This window comes from Chiloscyllium plagiosum, unplaced genomic scaffold (assembly GCF_037043375.1).
Source record: "Chiloscyllium plagiosum isolate Xiang-an unplaced genomic scaffold, Cpla_swu_hap1 HiC_scaffold_6, whole genome shotgun sequence".
Classification (NCBI taxonomy): Eukaryota; Metazoa; Chordata; class Chondrichthyes; order Orectolobiformes; family Hemiscylliidae; genus Chiloscyllium; species Chiloscyllium plagiosum.
In genome coordinates this window covers 85,106,128-85,132,063 of record NW_028270144.1, presented here as the reverse complement: position 1 = coordinate 85,132,063, position 25,936 = coordinate 85,106,128, and the positions used below count along the sequence as shown (strand labels likewise).

General features: G+C 39.4%; 1 protein-coding gene across 3 annotated transcripts in view; it reads left to right on the top strand.

Annotated features, from left to right (window-relative positions):
* Positions 1 to 25,936, top strand: part of lats2 (large tumor suppressor kinase 2) — a 91,608-nt gene that overhangs the window by 15,491 nt on the left and 50,181 nt on the right. For all 3 annotated transcript variants that reach the window (XM_043691921.2, XM_043691922.2, XM_087988168.1), the window contains one exon: positions 2,210 to 2,700. In XM_043691921.2, coding sequence (XP_043547856.2) covers positions 2,362 to 2,700 — 339 coding nt within the window. In that variant the 5' untranslated portion in view covers positions 2,210 to 2,361. The remainder of the gene's footprint in view (positions 1 to 2,209; positions 2,701 to 25,936) is intronic.

Below are 25,936 nucleotides of genomic sequence, written 5' to 3'. Positions count from 1 at the left end.
TGGTGAATGATTAGATAAAGGGAGAAAGTGAGGACTGCAGATGCTGGAAATCAGAGCTGAAAAATGTGTTGCTGGAAAAGCGCAGCAGGTCAGACAGCATTCAAGGAGCAGGAGAATCGACATTTCAGGCATAAGCCCTTCTTCAGGAATGATTAGGTAAAGCCAGGATTTCTAAAGAAGAAATTGCACTAAACTAACTTGCTGGAGGTTTTTTTTTTGAAGAGATAATGGGGATAGTTGCTGAGGGTAATGCTATTGATGTGGTGTACATGGAATTCCAGAAAACGCTCAACTCAATGCTACACGATAGATATAGAAAACAGGGAGTGGGGATAAAAGGGTTCTTCTCATGATTGCAACCGGTGACAAAATGGTGTTCTACAAGGTTTGGTGTTGGGACCACAACTTTTCACTTCATACATTAACGATCTAGATGAAAGAATCCAGGACGTTCTGGCTAAGTTTGCAGACAATACAAGGATAGGTAGAGGGACAGGTAGTATTGAGGTAGGGAGGCTGCAAAGGATTTGGACAGGTTAGGAGGGTGGGCAAAGATGTGGCAGATTAAGTACAATGTGGGAAAGTGTGAGGTCATAACTTTGGTAGGAAGAATAGAGGCATGACTATTTTCTAAATGGGGAGAAAATTTAGAAGTTTGAAATGCAAAGAGACTTGGGAGTTCTAGTCCAGGAGTCTCAAGATAAACTTGTAGGTTGAGTCAGTAGTTAGGAATGCAAATGTAATGATGGCATTTATTTAGAGAGGACTTGAATATTAAAGCAGGGATTATACTTGTGAGACTCTGTAAGGCTCTGGTCAGAGCACATTTGGAATATTGTGCACAGTTTTGGGCCCCATATCTCAGAAAGGATGTACTGGCCTGGGATGTATTCAGATGAGGTTCGCAAGAATGCTTCCAGGAATGAAAAGATTAATGTACGAGAAACATTTGAGGACTCTGGGTCTATAGTTGACAGAGTTTAGAAGGATGAGGGGGGGATCTAATTGAAATGTACAGAATACTGAATGGCCTGGACAGAGTGGGTTTTGGGAAGATGTTTCCATTGGTAGGAGAGACTAGGACCCAAAGGCACAGCCTCCGAGAAAAGGGAAGACCTTTTTAGAATGGAAATGAGAAACCTTTCCAGCCAGAGAGTGGTGAATCTATGGAATTCATTGCCACAGGTCATTGAGTATACTTAAGACTGAGATAGATAGGTTTTTGAGGATAAAGGGGATCAAGGCTTACCGAGAAAAAGCAGGAGAATGGAGTTGGAAAACTTATCAGCCATGATTGAATGGTGGAGCAAACTCTGGGCTGAATGGTCTAATTTCTGCTCCTACATCTTATGGTCTTAAATGTGTTATTGTGCATGGAATAAAAAGGAAAGTAATAATTTAGGTATTGAATTGCCTGAGTGATAGAAAACAGAGTAATAGTTGATTTAATGTTTTTTGGGCTGGAATAAATTTTTTTTATTGTGGAGTTTACCAAAGATTGGTATTGGGACTGTTGCTTTTCCAGATACATAGCTCTCTGGACATATCAAATAACAGAGAATATAATGCCTCAGGGGTGCAGGAACTGAGGAACCTCAGTGCATATGTGCTCAGATCATTGAAGGTAGCAGGACAGGTCAATTAATAATGCGTCAGTATTCTGGGTCAAAACATGTGGCACTGGAAAATCACAGCAGGTGAGGCAGCACCCGAGGAGCAGGAGAATCTGCATTTCAGGCATAAGCCCTTCATCAGGAATGTAGAGGGGAAGGGGGCTGAGAGATAAATGTGGGAGTGGGGCTGGGGGGGGAGATAGCTGGGAAAGTGATAGATAGATAGAGGTGGGGGAGTGACATGTTGAAGGCGAGGGTGGAAGGGATAGGTGTGAAGGAAGATGGATAGGTAGGACAGTTCAAGAGGGCAGTGCCGAGTTGGAGGGTTGGAACTGGTATGAGGTTGCTGTGTCTTCAGCTACCAAGATTCTAAGCTTCAGAATTTCTTGCCTAAAACTCTCTTGATTTTCCGCTTTTTCTTCCTTTACATTTATTGTACATTTCAAATCTAGCTGTTTGGCCTAGTGTGTGATATCTAGCCCAATATCACCTTTATGAGTGTTTTTATAACTCTGAATTGATGTACCTTAGGATATGATATAAATGTAAGTTTTTGTTTTTGTCATCATCATTTTATTGTGACTTCTACATTTCAGATAAGGATGCCCATAAGAAGGAAAGCAAAGCAGATTTTATGTTGAAACAAATTTAAGGACCACAAGCATCAATAAAAAGAAGGATTGAAAATCTTTGCAGTGCCTGAAACTCAAACACAGCTTATTTATGATAAACAAAAATTGGTTTTGTGATGAGGCCAAAGACCTTTCCAGCCACTTCATATACCGGAAACAGCCGCCAGAGACTGCAGGAAATTCGAGAGGGGTTGAAACAACCTCATAAACCTTCAGGCCAGGCTTTAACTGGTGGCTCCAACAATGAAACCCCACTAGACCTGAAATCTGTTGTTGCAAAGGATGCTACTAGACAACAGCAAATGCGACCTGTACCGAAATTTGGGCCTTATCAGAAAGCTCTCCGAGAAATCAGAAACTCCCTGATGCCATTTGCAAATGAGTCTGGTTCATCTACTAGTGTTGAAGTAAATAGACAGATGTTACAAGAATTGGTAAATGCTGGATGTGATCAGGCAAGTCACCGAATTATTTTAATATTTTTGCTATTTGTCATTATTTTATAAGCTTGTGTGTCTTAAAGCTTTTGATTCCATCTTGGAAAAATACTGACCCCTATGTTTTCATGAGGTCAGCTGCTTATTAATGGCGTACATTGGCTGTGATTGCAGTATGTAAAAAAGAATAGAGCAGGACTCAGAAATGTTGGATCCCAGCCCAGGTTTTGGCCTTCTATCAGAGTCGATCTGGGTGAAACTCAGAAATCACAAGCCATACGTGATGCTGACAGAGGGGGCATGGATAGGGGTAAATTAATTCTGACTGTAGAATTGTGAAATCTGCCATGCAGTGTCTCTCATGCACTCATTTGATTTTCTGTATTTTTAATTACTCTTTGCTGAGAGAAAACTTATGTATTATTGTTCCAGAAGTTCACATGCACCAATATGAACTTTTCCCGATCATGAGGTTCTGGAATCCTGTCAGCTGCTTTTGATTTTTTTTTATTGACAGTATTGTACATTACTCAAGGTCTCTTTTAGATTTCTTTTGTAATTGAAACAAGGTTTAAAAATTGGGCATGTTTGCTGATCCTTGATCCATCATAGCGTGTTGGTTCCTTTTCTTTTCCTATTCCTAATTAACAATTACAGTTCAATTTGCTGTGCCTTCCTGTAGATATTTTTGATATTTATTGAATTTGGGTTAAAATGTAAAATAACTGCTATTAAAGATAAATTCAATGCATTTTTAATTATTTGATTGCAATGTGAAGATAAAAATGACTTTTTCCTTACAGTAACAAAAAATATATATTGTACTTTGTGAAAATACTCTTCTTCATGTTGAGCTGAGTGTAAAATACTTTTTTTTGAGAAATCTTTTGTACATTGTTCCTATATATTCATTCTTGCTCTGCTGGAGAACAAATGGATTCATGCTATTGCACAACAGATTGCTTGAGAAGTATTAAAGTCAAGCAAAGGTAAATGACAAAGCTGCTCAAGTTTGAATTACAAAAGACAATCGCTTTGTCATAATTTGGAGGTGCCGGTGTTGGACTGAAGTGTACAAAGTTAAAAATCACAATACCAGGTTTTAATCCAACAGGTTTATTTGGAAGCACTAGCTTTTGGAGCGCTGCTCCTTCATCAGGTGGTTGTAGAGTATAAGATCGTAAGACAAAATTTGTAGCAAAAGTTTACAGTGTGATGTAACTGAAATTATATATTGAAAAAGACCTGGATTGTTTGTTATGTCTCTCATCTTTTAGAATGGACATGTGGGTTTCAGTTCTTTCATATGTAAATTCCAGAACTTTCTTCAAGGTACAATCTCAAGTGAGCTTTTGCAACAGGTACCAAGCTGGCCCAAATAATGCATTGAAGGTATGAGGTGCCCTATATGAGGCTGTCTGTGCCCCAATATTCCGACTGATTCTCATCTTAAAAAAAGGGATTTACAGAATCTTACATGGATTCATGCAGTTTTTGAGCAAATTAAAATGTAATTCTGCAAGTACAAATTCACCCGACAAACTTATATATGTGGGGGGGGGGGGGGGGGGAGGTGGGGTGGAGACTGTATGTGTGTGAATGAGAATGTAAAGGGGTGTAAGTCTGTGGGAGTGTATGACAGAGAGCTTGTGTATGGGAGAGGGGGACAGAGTCTGCATGAGTATATGGGTCTGTAGGAATATGTGTGTGTGTTTTGTGCAATAAGTAACGTTTAATTCACTACAGTGCTTAGCAAAGTAACATTCAATCCCGTCTTTCAGCTGAGAAGTATTACCAGGGTCCTGCCTGCTCTAAAGTAGACACAGACAATTCCATGTCACTGTTCGAAGAAGAGAAGGGAAGATTTTCTCCGTATCCTGACTAATATTTATCCACAAACCATCATCATAATGTCATGTAAATGATAAATTATGGACTTTCAATTAATGAGAGTTGAAAATTTGTTTTAATATCTTCAGCCATCGTGGATTTAAATAGTTTCATAAAAGGAAGAAGTTGATCCATAAAATTGCTACAATGAGCACCTGGCCACAGCTTGAGGCAGATTCGGGAAAATCAATGTGAAATAAACCAAATTGTCTGAATTGAAGTTAGCATTTTACCTGAAGACATTGAAACTAGTGAACTGAGTCAGGTATCAAGAAACTCTCACTTCCTGTTTTAATTTGCATTTGTATGATAAGTTACACATGTACATCATGAAAGGGTTTCCTGTAACTATCCAGTTTGGGAAGACAATTGAGCTAGACTTGGAATACAGAAATTTTCATGAGCTGCTTGACAAAGCAGAAGTCAGAAAGGAAAGTGGATTGGTAACATTCAAATTAGGAGATCATTTTTCTTTCTCCTTGTTTCTCTAAAGCTAGAAATGACATGAAAATAATTAGAGAAATGTCCATTTATTGGAAACTCCAGATGCTATAATTCTGAGGAGACAAGACATCAACTAAACAGTCATGGTCTTAGAGTTCTTTTGTTGTTATAGCTGAACCTAAGAATTAGAACTGGAATTCCAACAGAAAAAAAGAATTATTCAAGTTTGCCAATTTAACACGTGAGTTGAGGGAAAGCAGTAAACCCTTCTTTATATCTTTTGTATAGTTGGCAAAGCAATTAAAGTAGCCAATTGAAAAAAGGGGCACTGCTGTGATGAAGCTCAAAACCTCTATGCTTTCCATTCTGATGAATGCAGAGGAACAGTTTAGCAGCCATTCTATCTGACAACTGAATTAATGCACCAACCTATAAACTCCAGGAGGTTCAAATCTGAAAACTGTCATTGACTAGAGAGAGATAAGGGCAAAGTAAATCCTGAGGTGAAGTGAAGTTGGGCACTGCATGCATTTCGCATATAGGGTACTGAGATTATTGATATCTGCAATCTATATTTTGAAAGTGGTTGATTAATGCAATTGCCACTCTTGCTGCTCACAAGTAGAGCCAACATGCTCAAGGTAGAACAATAAACATTTATTCTACCCACTCCAGGTGTGGCCAAAACTGTATTTTCTATTTTCATTGCACATGAAAGGTGGAGGGCATCACAGGTCGTGCTTGGCATGGTGATTCACGTGCTCAGCCTGGTAATCAAGGAATGAACTGCCTGACTTATCATGATCTCTGGACTGATGACTCAATCTGCAGGACAGACGCTGGCCCACTCCCTGAACTGCAATAATATGAAGCCTCTCTAAGCAGCCAATAATGTTCAATACTCTGGACTGAGATAGAACACAACCCTTGACTGCAGCAGCAGGATCCCAAATGATGGCAGTCCTCCAGATTTGATTATTCTCTGACTTGGAGACCTAGTCATTTGATTGATTGAAGGACATTGCATGTTTACTGGGTAAGCAGCTGGCACATGCATAAGTACTTTCAAAAAACAAGTTAAGATATCACAAATCAGTATTCTGTAAAGAAGATTACCTCAGTGTACAATGGGATCTTGATCAGGTGGGCCAATGGGCCAAGGAGTGGCAGGTGGAGTTTAATTTAGATAAATGTGAGGTGCTGCATATTTGGAAAGGCAAATCAGGGCAGGACTTATACACTTAATGGCAAGGTCCTGGGGAGTGTTCCTGAACAAAGAGACTTTGGAGTGCAGGTTCGTAGTTCGTTGAAAGTGGAGTCACAGGAGGATAGGATAGTGAAGAATGTGTTTGATCTGTTTGCCTTTATTGGTCAGTGTAAACATATCCATACAGATTAAAGTAATTAGTGATTTTTGAGAAGATTTGTAGCTCAGGTTGATGATAAGTCTGTAAGTTAGTTCGCTGAACTTGAAGATTTATTTTCAAATGTTTTGTCACCATACTGGGTACCATCAGTGAGAGTCTCTGGTGAAGCACTGGTGGTACGTCCCACCTCTTTACTTATAGGTCTTGGTTTCTTAAGGTGGGTGATGTCATTTCCGGTTTTTTTTATTGGGAAAGTAGATAGGATCTAAGCCGATGTGTTTATTGGTGGAATTCTAGTTACAATGCCATGCTTCTAAGAATTCTCACACATGTCTTTGTTTCACTTGTCCTAGGATGTGTGTGTTGTCCTAGTCAAAGTGGTGTCCTTCTCTCTCTGTATGTATGGAAACTAGTGAGAGTGAGATTAAAGTAATGAAGTTGAGTCCTGACAGTTCAGTTGACAAAGTGTTTGGTTGACACAAGATGATCAAGTAACAGTCTATATCAAGTAATGGTCTACATTTAACATTCTTGCTGCGATGCTAATTTAATGAATTGACACATACAGAGTATTCTGCTTCATATTTGGATCAAAGGTTTCTAAACCTCCATACTGATAAATTGTCTCTGTGAAGAATATTTAAGTTTTCAGCAGTGTGAAAATGATTTTGGCATTGGATTATCGCTGCGTTAAGAAGATGTGTACGCTTTGTCTAACAATACTAACTTCCTATTTTGTCACAGACACTGCAATATCCAAGTATAAGTATTTCCTAAAGGTGTATTAGTTAAGAATTATCCAGCAGTGCTTCCATTCTGGCATTTTGAATGATTTCTTCATATAAATTGTGTTTACATCACACCGTCTGTGGAAGGTATTTCTTCCAAACAGGAGTACTCCAAGGAAATTCCTGGTAAATGTTTTTAAAAATACACATTTGTAAAATGAAGATGTGTCTTTGAGAAAAGATGCATGTGGTGTTGAATAATTGATATTCTGTGAATGTAATTCCATCAGGACCAAAAAGTTAATTTTCCACCCAGATTTTGGACATAATATTTTGTTGGGTAAACAGGATGGAGTATAAAGTAATGCATTCACATGGATGATTGCCCAAGAAACTTGCTTTGTAGCAAGGAAGATCCAAACTGTAGACTAAAATTTTCTTATTTTCTAAGCAATTAATTGCTATAAATTTCCAAAAGAAGTTTCAAATGTGTGTTACAATCTAGAATGAGGTGCTTGTAAGGGTGGTAGAAATAAATTTGATCCCTTTCAAAAATAAATTAGATAATTTATTTTCATTTTGACTAATGGTATAGACAAGGTCAGCGTAGAGTCATAGACGTGTACAGCACGGAAACAGACCCTTTGGTCCAACACATCCATGCTGACCAGATATCCCAACCCAATCTAGTCCCGCCTGCTAGCACCCAGGCCATATCCCTCCATACCTTTCCTAATCATATACCCATCCAGATGCCTTTTAAGTGTTGCAATTGTACTAGCCTCCACCACTCCCTCTGGCAGCCCATTCTACACATGCACCACCCTCTGCATGAAAATGTTGCCCCTTAGATCTCTTTTATATCTTTCCCCTCTCACCCTAATCCTATGTCCTCTAATTCTGGACTCCACCCATCCCAGGGAAAAGAACTTGTCTATTTACCCTATCCATGCCCCTCATGATTTTATAAACCCCTATAAGGTCACCGCTCAGCCTCCAACACTACAGGGAAAACAGCCCTAGCATATTTAACCTCTCTAGCTCAAATCCTGCAACCCTGGCAACATCCTTGTAAATCTTTTCTGAACCCTTTCAAGTTTCACAACATCCTTTCGATAGGAAGGAGACCAGAATTGCATGCAATATTCCAAAAGTGGCCAACCCAATGTCCTGTACAGCCACAACATGACCTCCTGACCCCTGTGCTCAGTACTCTGACCAATAAAGGAAAGCATACCAGATGTTTTCTTCACTACCCTATCTACCTGTGACTCTACTTTCAAGGAGCTATGAACCTAAACTCCAAGATCTTTTTGTTCAACAACACTATCCAGGACCTTACCATTAAGTGTATAAGTCTTACAAGATTTGCTTTCCCAAAATGCAGCACCTCACGTTTATCTAAATTAAACTCCATCTGCCACTCCTCAGCCCATTGGCCCATCTGATCAAGATCCCATTGTAATCTGAGGTAAATGTCTTCGCTGTCCACTATACCTCTAATTTTGGTGTCATCAGCAAACTTACTAACTATACCTCTTAAGCTCACATCCAACTTATTTATATAAATGACAAAAAGTAGTGGACCCAGCACCGATCCTTGTGGAACTCCACTGGTCACAGGCCTCCAGTCTGAAAAAACAAGTCTCCACCACCACCCTCTGTCTTCGACCTTTGAGCCAGTTCTGTATCCAAATGGCTAGTTCTCCCTGTAATACATGAGATCTAACCTTGCTAACCAATCTCCCATGGGACAACCATTATTGACCCTGGGAAGGTAATCTGTCTTAGTGGTTTTTCAGGCCATTTCACAGGGCAATTTCAACCATATTTTGTGTGGATTTTAAGTCGCATTTAGGCTGGATCTAGATAAAGATAGCTTTCTTCCCTAAGGGACATTAGTGAATCAGTTCGGCTTTTCCAACAATCTTGTAGCTTCATGGTCGCCATTACTGATATTTTTATATTTCAAAAATATACTTTATTCATAAAAAATCTGTATTTATATTAATAGTCACAAATGCAGTTCAATTCTGTACGGTGGCATATCAAGGAAACAAACATTGGATATTGATAAGTATGTAATGTAGCTCACTGAGCTTCAAGTTTTGTTTTCAGATGTTTCGTCACCATACTAGGTAACATAGTCAGTGAGACTATCTGAAGTGCTGATGATATGCCCTGCCTCTCTCTTTACATCTACCTTCCCTTGGGGAAAAAAAGAACCGGACATGACATCGCCCACCTTAAGAAACCAAGACCTATAAATAGAGAGTGGGGACATACCACCAGCGCTTCGTCGGAGACTCTCACTGAGAATGTTACTTAGATTGGTGACGAAACACCTGAAAACAAATCTTCAAGCTCAGCAAACTAACCTACATACTTATCATCAACCTGAGCTACAAATCTTCTCAAAAATTGGAGTTTGACTCTATCCAAACAAACCAAAGGCTTGTCATGCTTTGAACCAGACTATATTTCATTAGCAAAACTTACATGCATTTGAGACATCAGGAGGGTCTGATAACTGAACTGACCACCATTTAACTTCAGCAGGAAGACCTTAGACAGTGGTTTTTCTCCACTGCGCCTTAGCAGCAGCTGTCCCAAGTTTTAGTGCAATTGAATTCAGTTCGCAAGTTACCATGGTGAGATTTGAATGCTTCTCTCCAGATTAGAAGCCCATGCTTCATTATTACTTGTTCAGTAAAATAACTACCATTCCCTGAATTTGAAGGGGGGAAAATAATGCGAAGCTGTGCAGAAAATCAGAGGGGTGGGACTAGTTTGGTCGCACTTTCAAAGAGCTGGGATAGGAATGATGGGTCAAATATCTTCTTTTGGTGTCACATCGTTCTGTGATATAGAAGTAGAAGTCAGTGGAATGTGAATCAGATAGATCCTATAATGGGTGAGCTGCCCAACCAAATTACAGCCTTGGCAGTGAAAATGAGAATTTACCCTACCATGCTTTGTTGACTTACTTCTATGATTTTTTTTTAAATAGCAGCATTTGAATCTTGGAAGGCCTATGTACCAATCCTCAATTCTTGATCCTGTATAATAAATAACATTATTACAAACTCATTTTGAATTGCCTTGGAGATTGTTTTTGAGAAGCAACCAAACAAAATAATTTTGATTGCAACATATATGAGCTGCATAACTGCAATATACTTAGAATGAGTTCAACTATTGCTGAACAAGAAAATGTGTAAATAAATCAGAGGCTAGAATGTAAATACAACAGCTGGAATTCTCAGATTTTGTTATGCGGCCAAGAGCGTTTTAAAATTCTTATTCTGTTATACATATCGCTAGATAGTCATTTTAAAAAGTTCATTTAAAAAAAAGTGTAATTTCACTGTTCTCCCCCTTCATGCCACAACCTAAAGGACTAGCTACACTACCATACATCAAAAACATTTCTGAACTGACAGCCAGACTACTGCGATCACTAGGACTCATAACAGCACACAAACCAACAGCCACTCTCAGACAACTCACCAGGACAAAGGACCCGATACCCAGCATGAGCAAAACCAATGTAGTGTACAAAATCCCATGCAAGGACTGCACAAAACACTACATAGGACAAACAGGAAGACAGCTAACGATCCGCATCCATGAATACCAACTAGCCACGAAACGACATGACCAGCTATCCTTAGTAGCCACACACTCAGATGACAAGCAACATGAGTTCGACTGGGACAACACTACTATTGTAGGTCAAGCCAAACAGAGAACAGCCAGGGAATTCCTAGAGGCATGGCACTCATCCACAGATTCCATCAATACAAATCACTATAAATGCCGGAGGAAACATCACAGAAGCGCTTCACAGGAGGCTCCCAAGCACTGAGGATGTCACCTAGACAGGGGACGAAACGTCTGCAACACAAATTCCCAGCTCGGCAAACAGAGCCACAACAAAAAATTGAAGAACATTGTTCATTAGAAGACACCTTATGGTTCCAAAGTTTCATCTCTTGAGTGCAATGTGCTCTAATGTCAACTCATGAATAGCATGTTTTGAGTAAACCGTTAAGCTTAACTTTGAAATTATACTGTAAATGCTTTGAAAGATAAATGCCAGATTCCTTGGAGATTTAGCATTTAATCTAGGCTCTAAAAATTGCGTTTTGCTACATAATGTCTATATATAAAACAACTAAGTGCATTCTTCAGGTTGTTGGAATTATAGGGACATCAAAATGAAGATTTAAAGTTAGGATTGTGAAACTCGAGGCCAGAAGAGGGCGTTAGAGCAGAATACTCGAGAGCAGTGGGATGTTTGGAGCAGAGTTAGAGGCTGGAGAATAGGGGGAAAAAAATAGAGGAAAATTTTTTTGAGAAGCTAGAGGAGAATAGAAACTGTGTGGAGTTGGAGAAGCAGATTAAAGGGTCATCAGTGAATGTTGCAGTGAATTTAAAAGCAGGGAGGTTATGTTGCAGCTGTATAGGGTGCTGGTGAGGCCACAGCAGGAGTACAGCGTGTAGTTTTGGGTCTCCTTACTTGAGAAAGGATATATGTGATGGGGTGCAGAGGAGGTCACTAGGTTGATTCCAGAGTTGGGGGGGTTTGGCTTATGAGGAGAGACTGAGTAGACTGGGATTATATTCATTGGAATTTAGAAGAATGAGGAGGGATCTTTTAGAAACATAAAATTATGAAGCAAATAGATAAGATAGAAGTAGAGAGGATATTCCCACTGGCGGGTGAAACTAGGACAAGAGGCCTCAAAGTTAGGGAAAGCAGAGTTAGGATTGAATTGAGAAGGAACGTCTTCACCCAGAGGATTGTGAATTTGTGGTATTCCATGCCCAGTGAAGTGGTTGAGGTTTCCTCATTAAATGTTTTTAAAGCTAAGATAGCTTTTTCTTTGAACAATAAAGGACTTGAGGATTATGATGAGAGGGCGGGTAATCGGAGCTGAGGCCAAGAAAAGATCAGCCATGTTCTTATTGAATGGCAGAATGGCTCGAAGGACCAGATGGCCTACTTCTGCTCCTATTTTTGATGTTCTTATGTTCTAATTTGAGGGAACGTGTTCCATTGATGTGAAAGAAGGACAGTAAGCTTAACTAGAATGGAACTGGGGGATGAGAGGCAGTTTGGGAGAAAAGATAGAGGTAGAATGGGAAGGGAAGAAGGTGAGAGATGGGGTATGTTTTGAACTTATTTGAGTTTAGTTTCAAATATACATCGATATGTCAATGGGGGTGACTGGCAGACCATTGCTGCATATTAAAATCCAACATATGTTTGCCTGTGCATTTTGGACCCAATGGGGATGTTTTGTGTTTAAATAGCAGAGGTAAAAATGCAGGTTGACAAAGTCAAATACTTAGGTAAAAACAATGACTGCAGATGCTGGAAACCAGATTCTGGATCAGTGGTGCTGCAAGAGCACAGCAATTCAGGCAGCATCTGAGGACAGGCAAAATTGACGTTTCGGGCAAAAGCCCTTCATCAGGAATAATCCTGATGAAGGGCTTTTGCCCGAAACGTCGATTTTGCCTGTCCTCGGATGCTGCCTGAATTGCTGTGCTCTTCCAGCACCACTGATCCAAAGTCAAATACTTGTCTAGTCAGAGGTTAATTTCGAGTTTACACATCACACAAACAGGGACATTCGGCCTCTGATTTTCGGGTGATCATCTTCCAATGTGGACTTCGGGATATGCAGCAATGCAGAGTGGCCAAGCAGAGGCTGATAGCCAAGTTTGGTAACCATGGGGATGGCCTCAACCGGGACCTTGGGTTCATGTCATGCTACAGGGGAGCCCACTACACTATACGCTGTCTCACACTCAAAACACTCTCTCTCTCTCTCTCTCTCTCTCTCTCTCTCTCTCGTTCTCTCTCTAAGTATGGGGTGACTTCGCATTTGCAGATACATTCTGTTTTTGCTCAAAAAGGACACACCTACATCCATATAACATTTTATAAATTCCTACTTTGGAAATAGAACCAGTCTGACTCCTTACTTATGGTCTGGGATACAGACAGACTCTGACCTCATACCTTTAATACATTGTCTGAGCTGAGATGTCACTTTTTAAATATAAAACCCTAAGTTATCTCAAGAATGTGCCTTAAAGGAAGTTTTGGCATTTACATATTAATGAACTGAAACCTGCAACCCACTCTAAAAAATGAAAGATGTAACAGCTATCTAGGTTTAATTGCATTGCACTGTGATCTTTTGCTATAAACTCTGTGTCTTATGATCCTGCCCCACTAGTTACCTGATGAAGGAGCTGTGCTCTGAAAGCTAGTATTTCCAAATAAACCTGTTGGACTTAACTTTGATCACAGACTCCAACAACACTGATTACTTGCTTGTCAAATTTACACACCCAGTTATTACCCAATTAACCCTTAATATATATCATCCTCTTCCCGAATTCTATGGGTGTCAGGCAACCCTCCCAGATTCTACAAATTGATAACATATTCCTTTTTTTATTTTCAATGTTTGTGTGTGTCATATATAATAAAACAAAAAATATAAAATTACATTATACATTTTTTCTCTTATAATACATATTTTCTAATAATTTATTTGAGCTTGCTTCTTTTTTCATAAAGCATTGCTATCCAGAAATTTCAATTTGGAGATTTCTCTGTTCTCCAGCATCTTTTTTTTTAAACTGTAGTATTGATTCTCAGTCCTCCTTTTATTCACATGTTGCATTGGATACATGTTAACCCATAGTGACTTCTCATTGACATCGCACACGGTGGGTATTGCTACTGAATCCCTTTCTAGAATTTCTTCCAATAAATTCACCAAGGAATGTGCCATATCTACTGAGAATTTCTGCTGATGGGGTAATTTTTACTCTTCAGGTCTTTTTTAGATTCTCAAGCTAAAGGGTAACATTTACATCCTTCACCCAAAAGAAAAAGATATAAATCTTCATGCACTTTAGAACCTGTTTTGAGATTTGCATAAGTAAAAAGAGTAATTTTGTATTCCTGACATCTGACATTATGATTTGAAATTTCCATTTCAGTTTGGAAGCTGCTGCATCTTTTTATGAGATCCTATTTTGCCTAACAAAAAAGAGGCTAAGATTTTCCAAAAAGAGGTGAAGCAACCGCTATTCATTTTCCCTCATCAAATAAATGTACTTAAAATCTCTTGTAGCCTGACTCTGAATTTTAAGTTCTGCTTAATGACAATGTTTTCAGGTTTGCTGCTTCTGTCTCACAGAAGAGATCACCCATGTGCCTATAAAGATGCCTGAAAGGTTGTCCCTCGTGGTACCAGTAAAACCGTGCGTCTTTCAACTGGAGACAGCCCATTTTGTAATAAGACAAATCTTGCTGAAAAGTTCCATACTCTAGAGCCATTATTATGCATTATAAGAATATATATGCATTTATTTAACTTTGAATATTCCCACGCATTCGTGCCTCTTTCGGAGGGTGAAGAAACACTTTCCTTTTGAGCTGGCCTCTTTAATGCAACTTTAATATCAATTGACCCATATTCCTAAATATTTGTTGCTAATAAAGCAGGAAAATCTTGAAAATTGACTTTCCTACTTTTAGGTGAATCGACAATACTCCTTGATCTGTTCAAAACTGTGGCACTAGTATTGCTTTAGCCTTAAGTCCGATCAGAAGATGCATTGTCCACGCATATTAAATTGTATGGAAGAATTATTTGTATTGAAATGGTACCTATGTGTACACCCCAATTGCTTCAGGTGACATTTCTGGCCTGGACTGTATTCCTTGACCTTAAACCTATATCTGTATTTTGCCTTCTATCTCTTTCTGAACTGTTGATCTTCACATGAAACGGATTCCTTTCCCATAGTTCATTAGCCCTAGAAAGAGATGTTGTTTTCACACAGTGTCTGTTTGACCTTCCACTGTTTGAGTAGAGTGTGTCGTTCTGTTGGCTGTTCCAAAGGAAGGATGTGATTGCATAAGAGAAGAACATAGATATTACCCGTGTTGGAATGTTTCAGCTTGAATAGAGACCAGATGGTTAGGTATTGTTCTCCTTAGAGCAGAGGAGACCTGATTTAGATGTAGAAAGTTATGAGAGATATTGATAGGGAGAAACTTTTCCCCTTAATAGAAGGGTCAGTAACCAAAAGGCATAGACTCTCTGGTTAAGGTAAAGGGGAAGAGGTTTAGAAGGGAAAATGGAGAATTTTCACCTGGAGGTATCTGCAACTCACTGCCTGAAGTACTCAAGTGTTTGTTTAAATATTTCCTAAAATGAGATTAGTGTAGATAGATGATTGATGTCTGGTATGGATACAATTAGGTAAAGGGATTCTTTCCATGTGATAAAATCCTATGACTCTATAATTATGAAAACAGGAGTTCATTCAGTTTGACAAGTGCAAGCAGCACCACAAAACCACAACTCAAAAGCCAAAAACTGCAGGTGTTGGAAATCTGAAGTAAAACATTAAACGCTGGAAATGTTCAGCAGTTCTCATAAAAGTTCACAGACCTGAGCTTTTAACTCTGATTTTTTCTCTTCATAGTTTCTGTCAGATCTGCTGAATATTTCCAGCATTTTCAGTTCTCCCATTGCAGAGTTCTATAAAGTGCAAAAGACAGCACTCACCTGCATAATCATCCTGTAGTAAATTGGTCAAACTTATTCTGAACAGTAAAAGCTTGCAATTAGAAAGGGTTTGGAGGGATAGGGGCCTGGTGCTGGCAGGTGGGACTAGATTGGGTTGGGATATCTGGTCGGGTTGGACCGAAGGGTCTGCTTCCAAGCTGTACATCTCTATGACTCTGTCTATGACTCTATGCTAAATGTACAAAGTCTATGTCATCAGAGGCAAATAACTGTGTGAAGATGTCAGATTTGTCAGAAGTTGTCATGTTTTACTTTGCTTTGCTCATCAGGAATTCTGCCTTCCTTGATTTTGTCAAGGGAAAAAAAAAATAACTAGGAGTTTTATGCATGACAAAGTGTGTACCTTGCTGCCATGGATCTTGACCTTGCAATTGAAGAATGCTACAATAACGTACCCATTTCTGCAATTTGAAACTAAGAAAACTGTTAGGAATCTTTCTCTGCCTTGTTAGATCTTGAATTCTCTGATATGCAAATAGACTAGATTAGGTTGGGATATCTGCTTGGCATGGACGAAGGATCTGTTTTCGTGCTGTACATCTCTATGACTCTAAATAGAGATACAATACCAAACACCTTGCAGAAAATATAGTCATCAAGTTCCTGATGTCACTAGGTTGTGTGAAGAAGGACTAATGCAGCACTTACAAGGTTAACTATTGTAGGCAGCATTTGTTATACAATGTATTCAGAATAATAGTCTGGCACCAGACCGTACTTTGCTGCTAAACTTATGGTAAACTAACTAACTCTTCTCTTTACTGGTTGGCTCTGTGGAATGTCATGTGGCCAGCTGTGTGTAAACTGTGAATAATTCTCAAATGCTCTCTCAATGCATAGAAAACTTCACTTCGGATATTTCATCCTCTCATTGTTGTTCTTGACTTTAAGTGACAAAAAAAAAGTTGTTAGGCTGTGGAATGCCTAATAAACTAACTGTTCATGTAGTTTATGAAGAATAGTCAGAACTACAACATTGGGGTTGTTTGTGGAGACTATGAATTGCTAATCGATTGATGAATGAAATGCTTGTAAAAGTTCATTCTTTCATTATTCATGGTAGGGTGTTAATTCATACACACTTAAATATATTCCATGTTAGGTTAGTCCTGTTGCACTATTCATGATAAGCAGAGAGTAAAGTGACAAACCTGCTTTCAGAATTATGCCAGGATACTCTTCAATCAGCCACATCATAGAAACTCTACAGTATGGGAAAAGGCCATTTTGCCCATCAAGTCTGCACTGACCTCTAAACCCAGCATCACATCTAGATCATTTACAGTGGCTAATTCACCCAGCCTGCATATCGCTGGACTACGGGAGGAAACCTACATAGACACAGGGAGAATGTGTGGAGTTCTCACAGACAGTCACCCAAGGTTGGAATCGAACCTGGGTCCCTGGCATTGAGGCAGCAATGCTAACCACTGTGCCACCTGACATTGCTCGGATGATGTTTCCTTTGCTTAGCAACCTTAAGTTGTCTCCTTGCTGCTCAGCACCTTTCCAAGTGACTCAAGTGGAATTGGGAATTCAGTATCTTCTAAAATATTGAGATTTTTGCTCGTTGTCACACATTGGGACCAACATTCTTCATTTTGAAAGCTATTTCACAGCATCATTGAACTGTACAGCATGATCCTTTGGTTCAACTCGTCCACACCGAACAGATATCCTAAATTAATCTAATCTCATCCCGTTTGCCAGCATTTGGCCCTCAACTCTTCCTATTCACATACTCATCCAGATGCCTTTCAAATGTTGTATTTGTACGAGCTTCAACCATTTGTGGGCGGCACGGTGGCACAGTGGTTAGCACTGCTGCCTCACAGCGCCAGAGACCCGGGTTCAGTTCCCGCCTCAGGCGACTGACTGTGTGGAGTTTGCATGTTCTCCCTGTGTCTGCGTGGGCACCCTCCGGGTGCTCCGGTTTCCTCCCACAGTCCAAAGATGTGCAGGTCTGGTGAATTGGCCGTGCTAAATTGCCCGTAGTGTTAGGTAAGGGGTAAATGTAGGGGTATGGGTGGGTTGCGCTTCGGCGGGTCGGTGTGAACTTGTTGGGCCGAAGGGCCTGTTTTCACACTGTAAGTAATCTAATGTAAACAAAAATCTAATCATTTCCTTTGGCAACTCATTTCATACACATATCACCTCTGTTTCGCAAAAGTTGCCCCTTGAGTCCCTTTTAAATCTTTCCCCTCTCACCTTAAACCTATGCCCTCTAGTGTTTGGTTCCCCTACCTTAGGAAAAAGAGCTTGGCTATTCATCCTATCCATTTCCATAATAACTTTATAAACTTCAATGAAGTCACCCCTCAGCCTCTGATGTTCCAGGGAAAATAGCCCTAGCCCATTTAGCCTCTCCCTAAAGCTCAAACTCTCCAACCCTGCCAACATCCTTGTAAATCTTTTCTGAACCCTTTAAATTTTCACAACATTCTTCCTATAGCAGCAATACCAGAATTGAATGCAATATTCTAATAGTGGCCTAACCAATATCCTATATAATCGCAGCATGATTTTGCAATTCCTATACTCTGAAGACAAAGGCTACTTTATACTTGCCACACATTTCCAGGGGTATCGTGTGAATGATGTAGGGTGATCTAAAAATGCCTTATTCTTTATGTCTAGGATTTCTGTGAGGCAGACAGCTCCAGAGAAGATTTACCTGAGCAATTGAGTGCTCCAAGTCAAGAAGGGTCTTAGGAATACTAACCTTTTTTTGTTAACCAGCAAAGTGGAGAAGAAATTTTTTTTTGATAGCAGCCTCTAAGCCCAGAAGCTGTTTAGAATTTATCTTTTTAGTCTTGCAGTAGTACACAACAACTCTTTCCTAATCCGATATCTGGAGGATATATTCCTATCTGGGAATGTGCAAATGGGTGAACCTGGAAATTTGTTTCCAAGAGCAGTGTTAATTTCATGAATGGCATGTGAACAGAAATAGATAACATGCATAAAATATTAGTCATTCTTGAATAGCATGGGATAATCTTAAAGCAAGCACTGTTGTCTCTTTGCAATCTCCACCTGGAGTTCCAAATCTTGAGGGTAGTTTGGAAATTTGGCAATTTAACCTTTTATAATACAGTAATTGTAACTGTTGCTGTTCTATTTCAACGGTGACTTGAAATGATTTTATTTTTGCTATTTGAAATAATACATTCACAGCCATTGACTCCGTTGGAAAAATAATGTTTCTGGCCTGCAATATTCATTTGCTGTTCCTTGGCAACTATTTTCATTTGTAAAGGAACTGAAGAGTGGAAAGTATGCTAAAGCACGATGATTCTGTACAGTGCTGCAAATGGCACCTCCAAGAAAATGCAGCAGGTCCCAAATTAGATTTATTGATAAACCCCATGATTTCCCTTTTATAACTTCAAGCTTCTTCCACATTTGGATGCCAATTACTACGTTAATTCAGTCGATGATCCCTCCCCTTGTTGTTTGCAACAGATCTTTTCTGGAGAATGAATTATGTTTCAAAATTTGACTGCCTGCCTTTGGTGTACTTCTTACAGCAGGATTTACAGCCATTCTGCATTTAATCTTTGAAATAATGGGCAGATTGTTCTGTTTGCAGAGGAAGCAGAATTGGAAGTGGATCAGCCCAAAATTTTCTAGCATTAGTTGGCATGCTGGTTCCCTGGCATATTCCTGCCTTTGGGCCATTTTGTGGCCAATTGTTTTATTGTAAAACTTTTTTATATGTTTTGAGTTAATATATCCATGATGTGCTTCTCTAAGTTCCAGGCACTCTATTTCAGTTTTATAGTAAATGTACTGAGAGAGATAAAGAAATTCTGGGTCGAGTTACCTAACTTGTGTTAGATTCCAGCCCATCATTTCTGGTGTCCATAATTTCTGGTGCCTTGGTTCAATCCAGCCAAGACTTGTAACAATGTTCCCTCTCTATGGTGAGTAAAATTCTTATATGATATAAGTTTGGTCAGTTTCAAAATAGCACAGAAAGTATTCCTAATTTAGCAATTTCACTTTCTAGCATTGAGATGGTAATATATCAGCCTTATATCACAGGGACTTCTTCATTTACCAGTAATAGCATGTTGATGAATACAATATTCACTTTAAAAATCATTAAAGAAATCAAATTCTATTTCAATTGCCAATGAAATCAGTATTTTTAGGTAAAATATTTTTGTAGTTAAATTGTGCAATGATAGTTCAATATTGCAACTAGTAGACTCCTAATACTTACACAGTGGCATTTTTGAAATAGTTAACAAAACTTTTGCAGAGTAATTGGATGCAAGTAAGCAGTAATTAATGTGTTGACAGATATATGTTCTTGTATAATTCTAATCAACAATCAGCTGAACACATAGAAGGGAAATGAAGTGTAAATATGCACACCTGTACAGAAAGATTGGTTTTGTTCCACTTTCTTTTGCACACAAGCATAGCTATTTCTGCTGAATTGCTTTGTATTTGATTAAATGTGGAATGTGCTACTGAGGTAATAAACGAAGCTGGAATGTGTTTACCAATTATCAAGCAAAAGTTGTGCAATTAAATAATATCATTTGGGAGATTCTTACAGTGAACTACTGCAACCCCTGAAGAAGAAAATTTGAAAATACAAAAATTGTACTCTGGAGACTGCAATGTTCCTACTCTATTATTTTTCAGTGTTCTACAGTGAAATATTTTTCATATAATTTGGCTATGGTTTGGATTGGATTTGCCTGTGGTCCCTTACCTGGTCAGGCTCTCTGTTTCACTGTGTATGATTTGAAGGTGAAGAATATATACTTTAGAGAGGTCCTCCATCTGAATTAGCATTTTAAACAGAGAAGAATATCTGTAAGACGAAACTAAAACTATTTTAAAGTTAACCTTGTCACTTTGTGTAATTGGTGATTTAAGTATTCAAGAATTATGATGTTGTAGATCTCTCATCATTACCCAGCCTAGCAAACAGTCAAAAATTGTTCACTTATCAGACTTTGCTTTTTTTTAAAACTGCATCTCGGACAAGTTCAAAAGTGAAGCATCTAACAAGCTTGTAGTACAATTTCTTACATACCAATTTGCCGTACAGTTATTTAAACTGAGTTCTGACAAAAGATAATTGCCATTGTTTCACATTGCCTAGAATAGACTAGAATGTTCAAAACAATTGTCTATACACTTATGGGATCTGGAAAAATCCAAAATATTTATGGTCAAAGTAAAAGTACAGTCAATTACCTACGATATGAATACAGATGCTTAACCACAAAGAAAATAATTAAGATCAAAAAATGCTGGATCAGTAGATCAGGCAGCCTGCAGCATCAGTGGAGAGTTAATGTTTTGGCCAGTGACTTTTTGACAGAACAGTTGTTGATGAAGGGTCATCAATCTGAACATTAACTCTTTCACTCCACAGATGCTGCCCTGACTTGCTAGATATTTCCAGCATTTATAGTTCGCATGGGTGTGTATATTTCAGATTACCATCATCCATAGCATTTTGTTTTGGAAAAAGCAGAAGTACTAATTAACAAATCGTTTCAGATTTGAGTAACAGTTAACTAGAATAACATTGTTCTGGGCCTTGAGTGCCCATCTACTAGTGATTCACTGTGTGAAGACACCAAATCTAGCCTACAGACTTTAGATGTGACTGACCAGTTCTGACCCAACCAGCTCTGCAACAGTGAACAAGGGCTTTGGCTGAGTGGATGATGGAGAGCAAACATTATGTTATCTTAACAGAAAAGGAGGCATGACAGATGGAACCAAAGCCCAGTTTCTGTTCTTAAGGCTCTGCGTGAGAACAAGAGTGGAGGATGAAAGTGACAGCATGAAAGTTTCTTTTAACATTGGCCCCTCCAGCAAACTTAGTATCTGTCAGAGACTCCATTCGGTGTGTTCATGAAGCTGACCTTTTGCTGCATGCTTGACAGAATGGTGTCCACGTTCTGTGCAAAGCTCTTCTGTAAGTTAGAGCTAGATTCTTCAATAATTCCATCCACTCTGCATAGACTACCCATCATACCTAGCATTTTCTGTGTATTCCTCAGAACCACCTTGGATAGTCTGGATGTTCAAAGTCGATACATAACAGTCTGGTACCTGTGGTGCCCTACGCTTCTTTTCTAACCTTTGATCGTTATACTTGTGATTCACCATGTGAAGACCCCATGTCTAGCAATGTAAGCAAGTGTTATTTTACACTGAAAAAGAATAGATCAGGGTATTTTGTATGATATGAAGTTAAATACAGTGGCTGTCCAAAGAGACTTGGGGGGTTCATATGCATAGATTTTTAAAATGCCGCAAACAGGTGCAAAAAATAATCAAGTCATCTAATGGATTGCTGGCTTTTCTGTTTAGAAAGCTGGAGTACAAAGATGCAGAAGTTACGCTGCAGCTATACAAAACCCTGGTTAGATCCACCTAGCATTCTAAGAGTAGATCTGGGCACCATACCTCAGGAAGGATATATTGGCCTTGGAGGGAGTACAGTGAAGGTTAACAAGAATTATAACTGGACTTCAGAGATTAAGATATAAGGACAAATTATTCAAATTAAGCCTGTTTTCTCGAGAATTTGGAAGGTAAAGGCGCCTGATTGAAGTCTTCAAGATATTATCAGAAAAGACAGGGTAGATAAAGATAAACAGGTTGGAGATTCAAGAACAAGGTGCCATGTTCTTAAAAATTAGAGCTGGACCATTTAGGAGAGATGGGAATAGCACAGAAACAGACCATTCGGTACAACCCGTCCATGTTGCCAGATATCCCAATCTGACCTAATCCCATTTACCAGCATTTAGCCCATATCCCTCTACACCTGTCCTGTTCAAATACCCATCCAGATGTCTTTTAAATGTTGTAATTGTACCCATCTCCACCACATCCTCTGGCATCTCTGCATCGTACATGTACCACCCTCTGCATCAAAAGGTTGCCATCTGGTCCCTTTTAAATCTTTCCCTTCTCACCTTAAAGCTATACCCTCTAGTTCTGGTCACCCCACACTAGGAAGAAGACCTTGGCTATTTCACCATATTTATGTCCCACATGATTTTATAAACCTATAAAGTGACCCTCAGCCATCGATGCTTCATGTTAGGAAGCACTTCCATATGCAATAGTGGTAGAGGTTTGGCACTCTCTTCTATAAAAGGTAGTTGCTGCTGGATCAGTTGTTAATTTTAAATCTGAGATAAATACATTTTTGTGAAGCAAAGTTATTAAAGGAATATAGGCCAAAAGCAGGTATATAGAGTTAGGCCACAGATCAGCCATGATCTCATTAAATGGCAGCACTGGTTTGAGAGGCTGAATGGCCTACTCCTGTTCCTATAACTTCTAAAGTAACTGCAATTTCAATCCTGAGTTGGGTGTTTGCTTAGGTCAGTTCAGACAATGTATCATCTTGTGGAAAATTGCCCTCTTTGTGAAGTGGCACTGGGGATTCAGATATGAGAAGAAGTAAGTGGATTAAATTTAGGCAACATGGCGGCTCAGTGGTTAGCATTACTGCCTCACAGTGTCAGGGCCCGGGTACGATTCCACCCATAGGTGACTGTCAAGTCTGTGTGGAGTTTGCTTATTTTCCCTGCGTCTGCATGGGTTTTCTCTGGATGCTCTGGTTTCCTTCCACAGTCCAAAGATATACAGGTTAGGTGACATAGTCATGCTAAATTGCCCATTATGTCCAGAGATGTGCAGGCTAGGTCAATTATCTCAGGAAAATACAGCATTACAGGGATACGGCAAGGGTCTGGGTCTGGGTGGGATGCTCTTTGAGGTTCAGCATGATCTCGATGGGCCAAATAGCCTACTTCCACACTGTTGGATTTCTATGATTCTAGGATGTAGTCCAGTAATGGTAGGAGAGTGAAGAAAGGGTTAGGAAGAAGGAAAGTGTTATGAGTTGTGGTTCTGTAACTTGGGTTGACTTGGGTAGATTTATGTCGAGAGTCTGATGCTGGAAAAGTACAGCAGGTCAGGCAGCATCCGAGGAGCAGGAAAATCAACGTTTTGGGCAAAAGCCCTTCATCATAAACCCCTCATCCTAATGAAGTGCTTATGCCCAAATGTCAATTTTCCTACTCCTCGGATGCTGCCTGACCTGCTGTGCTTTTCCAGCACCACACTCTCGACTCTGATCTCCAGCACCTGCAGTCCTCACTTTTTCTAGTTGGGTAGATTTAAATAAGGTGAGTGTTATAACTCTGAATACTTAGATCATTAATAGGAACAGGAATAGATCACAGGCCAATCAGCTGTCTCAACTCTACTTTGCCCTCCTAACTCCATCTCCTGATTCCCTTGGTGTCCAAAAGTGTTGTTGACCTCAGTTTTAAATATACCATTCTTAAATTGACAACTTTGCTGAGACCAACAAATCTTTTTATGACATTTCAGCCATGAATTGGTAAATAGGCTCTCTGTGATGTCTTTTCCGTAGTGTTCTGGTCTGGAGGGCTTTCTCATTCACTCCCACTTCCAGTGAAGTGGATTTGCTATCCTGGATCAATATCTCTAGGCAGCATTAGAGAATTTAAGGGCCTGATCTGCAGGTCTTGCAACAATTTTTATCCCTTTGAACACTCCCTGTTGTTTGCTGCTCTCTCAGAATTGTAGGCTGTCTCAAGTTTCATCAAAGATCTCCAATTTTCTACATTTACCTTCAAAAGGCTGTGAATCCAGTAATTAGACTGCAAGTTTCAGCTATGATGATGAGCTGCCAGAACTGATTCTATATTTTCTATGTCAGCATAAAAAGGTGTAGACTGGGTCTGTGCATCCATCAATTTTTGGATAAATGCTCATTGGACTATTAGGTTTGGACAATAAAAGATAGATGTTTTTAAAAGGTCTGCAAGTAATGAAATCTGAGAAAAAAAATTGTAAGAAACAACTATTTGAAGAAAAGATTGAGTGTTTTGGTTGTAAGTTTTTACCAGACCTCATTCTAAATAGAGTATCCAGTGTTGTATACTAACTGGCAGATAAACCCTTTCAAAAATACCATATTAAACCTTAAAAGAATGGGACTTAATATCTAATCTATAAACTCTGAGTAAGTAGCAATAAACAGCCTTCTGCATGTTTGATTTAAACACTTTTTGCAGAAGCTTTGCCCTTAATATGCATGAGAGTTCCATTGCAATATAGACATGCGCCAAAATAAAGTGATCACCTAATTAATCCAAACATTAAAGTGTCACTGTTAGTGCAATCCTTCATGGGAACATGGAGATCTAATGCTTTAGAGCTGTCCTTATTCATGACAAGGATAAAATGCATCTCCCATGACAGGCCCTATTCATTATCATATTCTCAATCTTGCGTAATTATGCTGGTATTGACATTAATTGCATCACAGATCTATACTATAATCGAGCAAATGCAGAAATAATTATTTCTGATTTGACTGAAAGTGTTTATGCAATGAACAGGTAAAACATACAGACTGGGAACAACTCCGTTTCAACTCTTGTGTGAATTAGCTGATTCAAAGAGCATTGAATAATTGTGAAACAATGAACCTCAGAGCTTCTGCATTGGTCAGGGAAGGAAAAATATCAGTCTGTAATCCAGTCACTGATCTGTATCTGTAATCACCCAGGAAGTCAATGGCCCAGGTATTCTGATGAGAGTTATTGAAGCAGCACATATAGGATACTCACTGTTGACCAGGCATGCTTACCCCACTGGCCTGAACTATCCTCCCTACCAATTGGGTCCCGCTTGACCCAACATACACTCTCACCCATCCCCCTGATCCCATCCCATAGCTTCCTTCCTACCAACTCGTCTCACTATTTGACAATTGCCCTGGCTTTCTCAGCATCAGTGTTAGCCTCCCTCAACATCTCAGGTAAACTCCACTTGTTCCCAGCTGAGAGAACAGTGTCTGGTGTAGTCCCCCTCATCTAAGTTCTCCCCCCATCATTGAGCTATGTTGTATACTATGCAGCGAGCAGTCACTATTCTGCAGATTTTGTCTGACGAATACTGTAATGCATCTCAGCAGTCCAGGCAACAGAAGCATTGTTCTGTGACAGCTCTACTGGATGCATGGGAAACATTGTAGCACTGTTTGGCATCAATCTGAGTAGCTCACATGGTTCATTAGCCATGCTTTCATTGACACCAATGACCAACCCTGGAGATAATGTTGCAGAGATGGGCAGAGAACTGTAGTATATAACATTGTGGC